General features: G+C 25.0%; 1 protein-coding gene across 4 annotated transcripts in view; it reads left to right on the top strand.

Annotated features, from left to right (window-relative positions):
* ths (thisbe) overlaps positions 1–12,349 on the top strand; it is a 298,573-nt gene that overhangs the window by 189,805 nt on the left and 96,419 nt on the right. For all 4 annotated transcript variants that reach the window (XM_075312366.1, XM_075312365.1, XM_075312363.1 and 1 more), the window contains one exon: positions 6,884–7,007. In XM_075312366.1, the coding sequence (XP_075168481.1) occupies positions 6,884–7,007 (124 nt within the window). The remainder of the gene's footprint in view (positions 1–6,883; positions 7,008–12,349) is intronic.

Genomic DNA, 12,349 nt, shown 5'->3' with positions numbered 1-12,349 from the left:
AAAATGTGGTTTCAAGGAATTTATTCCAAAAATTTTATTTCTCTAGAAATCTTTGCAAAATTTTATTTCTGACAGAAATCTTGTCAAAATTTTATATATACGAGATTTTTTCAAAATTTTTCGCCTAATGAAAATTAATTTCTTTTGGAAATCTAGTTAAAGTTTTATTTTGTATGGAAACATTTTATTTCTGTAGGTAACTTTCTTAAAATTTTAGTCCTCTATGCAGTTTTTTCCAAAATTTTATTTCTGTAGGAATTAAAAAAAAAATCTCTATATATAGAAAATTTTGTCAAAATTTCATTTTTATAGAAAATTTTATCAAAATTTCATTTTTATAAAAATTTTATCAAAGTTTCATTTTTATAGGAAACTTTCTCAACATTTCTTGTCTCTAGGAAATTTTGTCCGAATTTCATTTTAATAGAAAATTTTGTCAAAATGCTATTCCTATAGAAAATTTGATTTAAACAGGAAATTTTGTCAAAATTTCATTGTTATAAGAAATTTTGTCAAAATTTCATTTTTATAAGAAATTTTGTCAAAATTTCATTTAATAGGAGATTTTACCATATTTTTTTTGTCAAAAAATTTACTCTAGGAAATTTTGTCCAAATTTCATTTTGATAGAAAATTTTTTCAAAATTCTATTTCTATAGAAAATTTGATTTAAACAGGAAATTTTGTCATAATTTCATTTTTATAAGAAATTTTGTCAAAATTTCATTTAATAGGAGATTTTGCCATATTTTTTTTTTTTGTCAAAAAATTTACTTTCAACAAATTTATTCCTTTCTCAACATTTCTTGTCTCTAGGAAATTTTGTCCAAATTTCATTTTGATAGAAAATTTTGTCAAAATTCTATTTCTATAGAAAATTTGATTTAAACAGGAAATTTTGTCAAAATTTAATTTTTATGAGAAATTTTGTCAAAATTTCATTTTAATAGGAGATTTTGTCAAAATTTCATTTTAATAGGAGATTTTGCAATTTTTTTTTTGTAAAAAAATTTACTTTCAACAAATTTATTTCAAAAATTTTATTTCTCTAGAAATCTTTGTCAAAATTTTATTTCTGACAGAAATATTGTCAAAATTTTATATATACGAAATTTTGTCAAAATTTTTCGCCTAATGAAAATTAATTTCTTTTGGAAATCTAGTTAAAGTTTTATTTTCTATGGAAAAATTTTATTTCCCTAGGTAACTTTCTCAAAGTTTTAGTCCTCTATGAATTTTTTTCCAAAATTTTATTTCTATTGGAAACCAAAAAAAAAATCTAAATTTCTATAAGCAATTTTGTTAAAATTTTATTTCCTTAGAAATTTTTGTAAATATTTTTTGTATATGAGAAATTTTGTCAAAATTTGAATTTCCCAAGATTTTTTCAAAATGTTGGTTCTATTTACGATATTGGCAATATGTTATTTTTTTTATTTATTTTTATTGAAATTGATTTTATTTTCATTGAAAAAATTTGGACATTTTATATATTCATCGTATTATTTAATTTTTCACATTAACGTTTTATACTTTAATGGCTTAGCTATAGCCCACTTTCATTTTCGACCTGTCATTAACAGGTTATTGAATTAGGATTTTTTTGTCTGTCCCCATATATCCTCATAATGGCATTCAGGTTAGCCATTGTCTTTTAAATTCCCCCTACCCCTCTATCGCTCTCCCTCACTCTGAGCACCCTAATCAAATTTGAAACCTCAATATTGTCTGGGGCCAATTGCCAATGGCATAAAATTAAAAGCAAAATATTGATTTATTTGCCACAGAATGGTGCCTCGTTATCAACGCTACACGACTCACTCAATTCATCTGAAATTCCAAGAATTCTGGCCAGTGCTCCAATTTTTTTTTGTTGTATTCGATTCGTTTTCGTCTGAGTCTTTGTCTACCGAATGGTCGCTTCCCTACTTATAATGCCTTGTGGAATTTTGGAAGCAATGGGATGAGTTTTTTTTTGTATGCGTACGGCATAAATGTCTATTTCAGCAATGTCGGAAAAGCAAAAATTAATAAAGGATCTGAGATTTAAAATTTTTTTCGGTAAAATGTTAAAGGGCTTAAATCGATTTTGTTTGTTTTGGAAAAAAATGCTCAAAAATATTTCCGATTTATGTCACTTTCTCAAATTATTAAAAATGTATATTGGCCTATTTTACATTTTACTTTAATGTTTTTTTTTTCATTCTACGTCCTTATGTCCAAACGGCAGATGGATGATTTGTTTTGCCAGAAATCAAAGCAAAAAACCTCCTATCCAAGTGACAACACAATTTTGTCAATTTATTACCTTGTTCCTGCTACAGTCAATAGCAAATTCCATTTCTTGCCAACTTTTCTGTTATTAAATTTACCCCTAATGGTAAAATGGCCATAACGTAATTTGCCAAAACAACAAGTCGTGTGAGAGACTTGCTGACCATTCATATTTGAATTTTTTTTTTCTTAAACAAAAACAGGAGTTGTATTTTTAAAATTTATGACCAAAAAATTCTATTGGAATTTCTAATTTGAATTGTTTGTGTTTGGTGGCTCCAATGAAGGCCATAATAGCCCAAAGGTAATAACAGTTTGTAGAAACGATTTTGAATAGAACCAACGCCATGCAGCTGTTGGTGAACACTCTACACCACACTCGATATTGGCCTTTTAGTTAGTTGGGAGGATATGGAACTGTTTTGTTTTTCGGCTAAAGCACACTTCTGGTTTATGCCATATGTGTCTCCAGTCTAAAGTTATTATGAAATTGTTAATAAAAAAGTCATAAAACAAAATTAAAAAATGATAAATTAAAATATTTTGTTTTCCTTGGTCACGAGAATGCCTGAGGCATTGTCTTGTGAAATATGCCTTAATTTGAGGTTTAACGATTCAACACAAAACAAAAAAATTAATTAAATTTTCTGACAAGGTAAATCCTTTATTCAACGTCATTTAGGCTTTTCTGGCATTCTTGACATTTTGTGGGAGCCCAACAAAGTTGGCAAGTGGCTCCATCCAACAAAAAACTTTGTTTTCAAGAGACTTTGGGTGGTAATTGAAACTTTTTAATTACGAAAATTTTATAGAACTTTATTAAATTAAGTAGGCATAAAATATGAAGCAAAAAGAGCAACAATATTTTTTGAGAAGGGACAGAGAGAGAGAGAGAGAGCACAGGCGTCCATTGTCGTACAGCAAGGAACCCAAAGTTTTTTGTTAACCAAAATGGGACATTAATTGTCATAGTCGGTTGGAAAAGAAAAATCAAAAATAACAAAATTTCATGTCTATAGAAAATTTTCCCAAATATAATTTCATTAGGAAATTTGGTCAAAATTCATGTTCATCAGAAACTTAGACAAAATTTCATTTCTACAGGAAATTTTTATCAAAATTTCATTACTGATTTTCTGCAGCTTTCATTTCTATAGGAAATTTTCCCAAAATTTAATTTCTGTAAGAAATTTTGCAAAAAAATTATTTCTATAGAAAATTCTTTCAAAATTTCAATTCTATTGGAAATTTTGTCAAAATTTCATTTTATTATTGAAAATTTTGTCAAATTTCTTGTCCATAGAAAATTTTGTGAACATTTCTTGTCTATAAGAAATGTTGTGAAAATTTTTGTTTATAAAAAATTTTGTCAAAATTACATTTCTATTGGTAATTTTTATCAAATATTCATTTCTATACGAAATTTTTATCGAAATTTTATTTCTACAGGAAATTTTTTATCAAAATTGTATTACTGTAGGATATATTCTGATGTTTTCATTTCTAGAGGAAATTTTCCCAAAATTTAATTCCTATACGATATATTGTCAAAATTGTATTTCTATAGGAAAATTTTCCAAAATTTGCTTTATTTAGGAAATTTTGTCAAAATTTTTTGATTATTGAAAATTTTGTCAACTTTCTCATCTATATGAATTTATGTCAAATTTCTTGTCCGTAGGAAATTTTGCCAAAATTTCTTGTCTATAAGAAATTTTGAAAAAATTACATTTCAATTGGCAATTTTTATCAAATATTCATTTCTATAGGAAATTTTTATCGAAATTTCGTTTCTACAGCAAATTTTTATGAAAATTTAATTTCTATACGAAATTTTGCCACAAATGCATTTCTATAGGAAATTTTGTCCAAATTTCAATTCTATTGGAAATTTTGTCAAAATTTCATTTCTATAGGAAAATTTTCCAAAATTTGCTTTACCTAAGAAATTTTGTTAAAATTTCTTGGTTAATGAAAATTTTGTCAAATTTCTTGTCTATAGGAAATTGTCTCAAATTTTTTGGCCATAGGAAATTTTGCCAAAATTGCCTGTCTATACGAAATTTTGCAAAACTTTTTTGTTTATACAAAATTCTGTCAAAATTATTCATTTCTATAGAAAATTTTGTCAAAAATTCATTTCTATACGAAATTTTGTCAAAATTTTATTTTATAGAAAATTTTCTCAAAATTTTATTTCTATTGAAAATTTTGCCAAAATTTTATTCCTATAGAAAAATTTTCCAAAAATTCAATTCTATTGGAAATTTTGCCAAAATTTTATTTGATAGAAAATGTTGTCAAAATTTTATTTCTATAGAAAATTTTGTCCAAATATTATTTCTAAAAAAAAATTTGTCAAAATTTCATTTCTATAAAAAAAAATTTCAGAAATTCAAAAAATTTTATGAAAAATTCATTTCTATAGGAAATTTTCTATAGGAAAATTATATAAAAAATTTTGTCAAAATTTTATTTCTATAGAAAATTTTGTCAAATTTTCATTTCTATAGGAAATTTTGTCAAAATTTTATTTTATAGAAAATTTTGTCAAAATTTCATTTCTATAGAAAATTTTTTCAAAAATTCTTTTCTATAGGAAATTTTGTCAAAATTTTATTTTATAGAAAATTTTGTCAAAATTTCATTTCTTTAGAAAATTTTTCAAAAATTCATTTCTATAGAAAATTTTATCAAAAATTCATTTCTATAGGAAATTCTGTCAAAATTTTATTTCATAGAAAATTTTGTCAAAATTTTATTATATAGAAAATTTTGTCAAAATATAATTTCTATAGAAAATTTTGTCAAAATTTCATTTCTATAAAAAAATTTTTCAGAAATTCATTTCTATAGAAAATTTTTTAAAATTTTCATTTCTATAGGAAATTTTGTCAAAAATTCATTTCTCTATAAAATTTTGTCAAAAATTCATTTCTATAGGAAATTTTGTCAAAATTTTATTTTATGGAAAATTTTGTCAAAATCCTATTTCTATAGAAAATGTTGTCAAAGTTTCATTTCTATAGGAAATTTTGTCGAAATTTCATTTCTATAGAAAATTTTTTCAAAAATTCATTTCTATTGGAAATTTTGTCAAAATTTTATTTCTATAGAAAATTTTGACAAAATTTCATTGCTTTAGAAAATTTTGTCAAAATTTTGATTTCTATAGGAAATTTTGTCAAAATTTTATTTCATAGAAAATTTTGTCGAAATTTTATTTTATAGAAAATTTTGTCAAAATTTTATTTTATAGAAAATTTTGTCAAAATTTTATTTTATAGAAAATTTTGTCAAAATATTATTTCTATAGAAAATTTTGTCAAAATTTCATTTCTATAAAAAAATTTTGTCAAAATTTTGATTTCTATAGGAAATCTTGTCAAAATTTTATTTTATAGAAAATTTTGTCAAAATTTTATTTCTATAGAAAATTTTGTCAAAATTTTATTTCTATAGAAAATTTTGTAAAAGTTTCATTTCTATAGGAAATTTTGTCAACATCTCATTTCTGTAGAAAATTTTGTCAACATTTAAGTTCTTTAGGAGTTTTTGTCAAATTTTAATTTTTATAATTTTTTTTTTTTTAAACTTTATTTCCTTAAAAATTTTGACAACATTTCATTGCTTTAGAAAATTTTGACAAAATTTCATTGCTTTAGAAAATTTGTCAAAATTGTGATTTCTATAGGAAATTTTGTCAAAATCTCATTTCTGTAGAAAATTGTGTCAAAATTGTGATTTCTTTAGGAATTTTTGTCAAATTTTAATTTCTATATAAAAAATTTTGTTGTTGTTTTTGATTTCAGCTTAAAACCATGCATTGACTAAACTACAAGTGTAGCTTAACCAACAGAGGAAAATAATGGTTGTCAAATTTATTTGGGCAAAGTCCTATAGACTGCAAGATGGTTGGATGGACGCACGTTTCGGAATTACCACATTCCTCATCAGCATCCTCTACTTGCAGACCTATCAACCAATTATCAGAATAAATTCAGGCAGTTCACTAAACCCAAAAGTAAACCACACTTGAACCTTCCGAAAAAGGTTTTACATGATAGCCGGCTTATGCCGAAATAAATTCGTACAAACATATCTCTTTTCCTTTGCCACCGTCAAATCATCGATTTAAGTGCAGTTGGCTGGGTTTATTTTGAGAGTTATAGAAAATTTCAGTTCTGTACGAAATTTTGTAAAATATTATTTTTTTTAGGAAATTTTTGTCGAAACTATAGGGGATTTTGCCAAAAGGTTTTTGACAACAAAAATGGGACATTAATTGTCATAGAAAAAATAAATGAACACAAAGATCGACCAGTAAAGAAAAAAATAAAAAAAACTCATATCTATATAAAATTTTCCCAAAATTTAATTTCTTTAGTAAATTTTGTCAAAATTCATTTTCATAGGATTTTTTTTATCAAATGTACATTAGTGTAGGAGAATTTCTGAAGCTTTCATTTTCTCAAAATTTCATTTGTATAAGAGATTTTGTCACAGTTTAAATTTTCTTGAACATTTAGTCCAAATATTGTCATGACTGTATTTTCGATTTATTCTTTATTTAAATTTAATTATTTTCCTTTTGTGCTCTCCATTTCAGGTGGTGATTTCGGGTGCATTATGTACAGTAGAAGATTATGTAATAATGTCACAGTGTGCACACAACAAAGCCATATATTTAGCTGCAGAAGGAACAGTCTCAGTGACAGATATCTCACAAACACGTAAGTTCTAAGCCACACATTTCCTAGCTAGTATTTAAGGCCAAAATGACAGGCAACCAAAACAAATAAAGATTTAAACTTTAAAATATTTTTCCAACAAAACAAAAACAAAAATTGTTTATTGATGAGTTTCCATAAAAAATAACAGACAGCAACAACAACAACAGAAATATTTGAAGGAACAATAATCAAGATTTTAAAGATGGTCTTTGGTTATCATCACTTTTCTTAAATGTTCATTACTATCTTAGAGGGGAGAGGAGAGTGAAGAGAACACATGGACAAACCTAAGACCATGGAAAAATGTTAATAGGCCTGGGAATTATAAACAAAATCGTTTAAATTTGCTTTTCAATAAGTTTTCTTATTTAGGCATATTAACGTGACACACATACTGAAATATTGAAGACATAGACTTGCATACTCACACACACACACGCACTTTTCACAATAAGAGGGAGAATAAAGCCCAAGAAAGAAATTTTCATTTCCACACTCTATTTGTTGAATACATTAGCACCCAAACTGTCTTTGGGGCTTGCAGCACCTTACTTACATACCTTTACATCTTATGGGTGTTGGCTGCTGTCGGTCATTTTTACCCAAAAAAAAACCCAGAGAAGCTCACATAATTTTTGAATGATGAGGCCCCCCAAAAAGGCAGAACTCTTAAAAAGACGTTAACATGCCATGTCGTCTAATGGTCACAAACCGTTAATCATCTTTAGGCCAAAAATATTTATATGAATAAGCATCAGGTCGTCTTCTTTAGATTTTAAAGAGGGTCAGAAAGTGAAAACTGAATGAATTCATTTAAACCAAAGCAGAGATGGTGGTTTGATGACACTGAATGAATGAAGAGTGAATTCATTAAATTGAAATATTGATTAGTTAAAATGAGAGAAGTCAGAGGAGAGAGGAAAGTCATTTTAACACTATTTAACATATAATAATAAAAAGGAATTTCTTCTTTTCCCAGAGCTTAGAAATACTAAAACATTCCACAGAAACTTAAATTAATATAGTTAGAATTAAGTTAATTTTCCTAAAATAATATTCTTAAACAATTACCCAAAAATTATTCTCTTACCACAACAATAGCAGAAATAGAGAATAGAGCATTATTTTCAAAAGAAACCTCAAATACCCTATAATCGGGGAGATCAAAAGAGACACGCCGAAAGATAGAGAGAGAGAGAGAGAGATTGAACAACATATACAGAGATATAGTATAATTACGATAGCCAGGGAAATAATTTAAAAATATAAGGACTACAGACAATTTTATAAAACATTTCACTATAGAAAATTTTGTCAAAATTTCATTTCTGTCGGAAATTTTCCAAATATCTGATTTGTATAGGAAATTTACTGAAAAATTTTTATTATATCAAATTTTGTCAAAGATTATTTACCATAGGATATTTTTCAAAACATCTTTGCTATAGGGAATTTTATCAAATTTCTTTGCTATAGGTAATTTTATCAACATTTCATTTCTATAGGAAATTTTGTCCCAATTTTTTATTAGGATATTTCGTTCAATTTTTTTTTGCCATAGGAAATTTTGTCAAAATTCCATGTCTATAGAAAATTCTGTCTAAATTCCATTTCTATAGGAAATTTTGTCACACTTTCATTTCTATAGAAAATTTTCTCAAAATTTCATTTCTATAGGAAGTTTTCGTCAAACTTTCTTTCTATAGGAGCTTTTTAGGAAAGTGTGTCAAAATTTCATTTCTATAGAACATTTTGTCGAAATTTCATTTCTATAGTAAATTTTGTCAAAATTTAATTTCTTATGGGAATTTTGTCCAAATTTTTTTGTGCAAATCTATTTGCTGCAGGAAATTTAATCAAAACTCTTTTGCCATAGGAAATTTTGCCAAAATTCCATATCTATAGAAAATTATGTCTAAATTCCATTTCTATAGAAAATATTGTCACAATTTCATTTCTATAGAAAATTTTGTCAAAATTTCATTTCCATAGGAATTTTTATCAAACATTCTTTCTATAGGATTTTTTAGGAAATTATGTCAAAATTGAATTTTTTTAGGAAATTTTGTCAAAATTTCATTTCTTATGGAAGTTTTGTCCAAATTTTTTATTAGGATATTTTGTCCAATTTTTTTGTTATAGGAAATTTTGTCCAAATCTATTTGCTGCAGGAAATTTTATCAAAACTTTTTTTTTCCATAGGAAATTTTGTCAAAATGCCATATCTATAGAAAATTCTGTCTAAATTCCATTTCTATAGGAAATTTTGTCACAATTTCATTTCTATAGAAAATTTTCTCAAAATTTAATTTCTATAGGTAATTTTGTCAAACTTTCTTTCTATAGGATTTTTTTTTTTTAAAAACTATGGCAAAATTTCATTTCTATAGGAAGTTCTGTCCAAGTTTCATTTCTATAGGAAATTTTTTTTCAAAATTTCATTTCTGATGGAAATTTTGTCCAAATTTGTTACTAGGATATTTCGTTCAATTTTTTTGTTATAGGAAATTTTTTCCAAATCTTTTTGTTGCAGGAAATTTTATCCAAACATTTTTGTCATAGGAAATATTGTCAAAATTCCATATCTATAGAAAGTTCTAAAAATTCCATTTCTATAGGAAATTTTGTCACAATTTCATTTATATAGAAAATTTTGTAAAAATTTAATTTCCATAGGAATTTTTCGTCAAACATTCTTTCTATAGGATTTTTTTGGAAATTATGTCAAAATTTATTTTTTTAAGGAAATTTTGTCAAAATTTAAATTTTTAAGGAATTTTAGTCGAAATTTCATTTCTATAGGAAATTTTGTCAAAATTTCATTTCTTATGGAAATTCCAAATTTTGTATTAGGATATTTTGTTCAAATTTTGTTATTAGGATAGTTGGTCCAATTTTTTTTTGTTATAGGAAATTTTGTCTAAATCTATTTGCTGCAGGAAATTTTATCAAAACTTTTTTTGCCATAGGAAATTTTGTCAAAATTCCATATCTATAGACAATTCTGTCTAAATTCCATTTCTATTGAAAATTTTGTCAAAATTTCATTTGTATAGAAAATTTTCTCAAAATTTAATTTCTATAGGTAATTTCGTCAAACTTTCCTTCTATAGGATTTTTTTTAAACTGTGCCAAAATTTCATTTCTATAGGAAGTTTTGTCCGAATTTCATTTCTATAGGATTTTTTTTTTCAAAATTTCATTTCTGATGGAAATTTTGTCCAAATTTGTTATTAGTATATTTCGTTCAATTTTTTTTTTTTGTTATAGGAAATTTTTTCCAAATCTTTTTGTTGCAGGAAATTTTATCAAAACTTTTTTGTCATTGGAAATTTTGTCAAAATTCCCTATCTATAGAAAATTCTAAAAACTCCATTTCTATAGGAAATTTTTTCAAATTTTCATTTCTTTAAAAAAATATTATAAAAATTTCATTTCTATAGGTAATTTCGTCAAACTTTCTTTCTATAGGAATTTTTTCATCAAAATTTTTTTCTATAAATAAATTTGTCACAATTCCATTTATATAAGAATTTGTTTCAAAATTTCGTTGCAACAGGAATTTTTGTTAAAATTTTCTCAAAATTTCAAATCTGTAGAAAATTTTTTGAAAAGTTCTTTTCTATAAGAAATTTTCTGGCTATAGGAAATTTTCTGAAAATTTAATTTTTATAGGAAATTTTCTTAAAATTTCATCTTTATATTAAATTTTTTTAAATTTCATTTTTATAAGATTTTTTTTTAAAATTTCAATTTCTATCAGAAAATCTAAAAAATCATTTCTATAGGATTTTTTCTGAAAATTTAATTTCTATAGGATATTTTCTAAAAATTTCATTTTTATAGGAAATTTTCTGAAATTTTCATTTCTACAAAAAAATTTTTTGAAAATTCCATTTCTACAGGAAATTTTTGTCAACAGTTTATGTCTACAGGAAATTTTCTGAAAATTTCATTTCTATAGAAAATTTTCTGAAAATTTCATATATAGAGAAAATTTTCGGGAAATTTCATTTCTATAGGAAAATTTGTGAAAATTCCATTTCCATAGGACATTTTTGTCAAAATTTTATTTCTACAGAAAATTTTCATAAGATTTAATTCCTAACAACATGTTTTCTGACCATTTAATTTCTATAGAATCTTTTCTGTAAATTTCATTTATACAGGAAATTTTGTAAAAATTTCCTTCCTAAAGAAAGTTTTCTCAAAATTTCAATTCTGTAGGAAATTTTTTGAAAAGTCCTTTTCTATAAGAAATTTTCTAGCTACAGGAAATTTTCTGAAAATTTAATTTTTATAGGAAATTTTCTTAAAATATCATTTCTATATGAAATTTTTTTAAATTTCATTTCTATAAGAATTTTTTTTAAATTTCAATTTCAGAAAATTTTCTAAAAAAAATCATTTCTATAGAATTTTTTCTGAAAATTTCATTTCTATAGGATATTTTCAAAAAATTTCATTTTTACAGGAAATTTTCTGAATATTTCATTTCTATAGAAAATTTTTTAAAAATTCCATTTCGATAGGAAAATTTTGTCAAAATTTTATGTCTACAGGAAATTTTCTGAAAATTTCATTTCTATAGAAAATTTTCTGAAAATTTCATTTCTATAGAAAATTTTCTGAAAACTTCATTTATATAGGAAATTTTCTGGAAATTTAATTTCTGTAGGAAATTTTGTGAAAATTCCTTTTTGATAGGAAATTTTTGTCAAAATTTTATTTCTACAGAAAAGTTTCATAAGATTTAATTCCTAACAACATTTTTTCTGACCATTTAATTTCTAAAGAAACTTTTCTGAAAATTTCATTTCAGTAGGAAATTTTCTGAAAATTTTATTTCTACAGGAAATTTTGTCAAAATTTCCTTCCTAAAGAAATTTTTGTCATTTATTTTTAATTTCTATTGAAAACTTTGTCACAATTTCATTTTTATATGACATCTTTACATTACTATACAAAATTTCTTTGCAACAGGAATTTTTAAAAATTTATTTTTTCAGTAGTAGGTTAGGTTAGGTGGCAGCCCGATGTATCAGGCTCACTTAGACTATTCAGTGGTGCAATGGTTAGCATGCCCGCCTTGCATACACAAGGTCGTGGGTTCGATTCCTGCTACGACCGAACACCAAAAAGTTTTGCAGCGGTGGATTATCCCACCTCAGTAATGCTGGTGACATTTCTGAGGGTTTCAAAGCTTCTCTAAGAGGTTTCACTGGAATGTGGAACGCCTTTCGGACTCGGCTATAAAAAGGAGGTCCCTTGTCATTGAGCTTAACATGGAATCGGGCAGCACTCAATGATAAGAGAGAAGTTCACCACTGTGGTATCACAAT

This window comes from Haematobia irritans, chromosome 5 (assembly GCF_050003625.1).
Source record: "Haematobia irritans isolate KBUSLIRL chromosome 5, ASM5000362v1, whole genome shotgun sequence".
NCBI lineage: Eukaryota > Metazoa > Arthropoda > Insecta > Diptera > Muscidae > Haematobia > Haematobia irritans.
The sequence above is the reverse complement of the archived record's forward strand: the minus strand, read 5'-3'. Positions and strand labels throughout refer to the sequence as shown.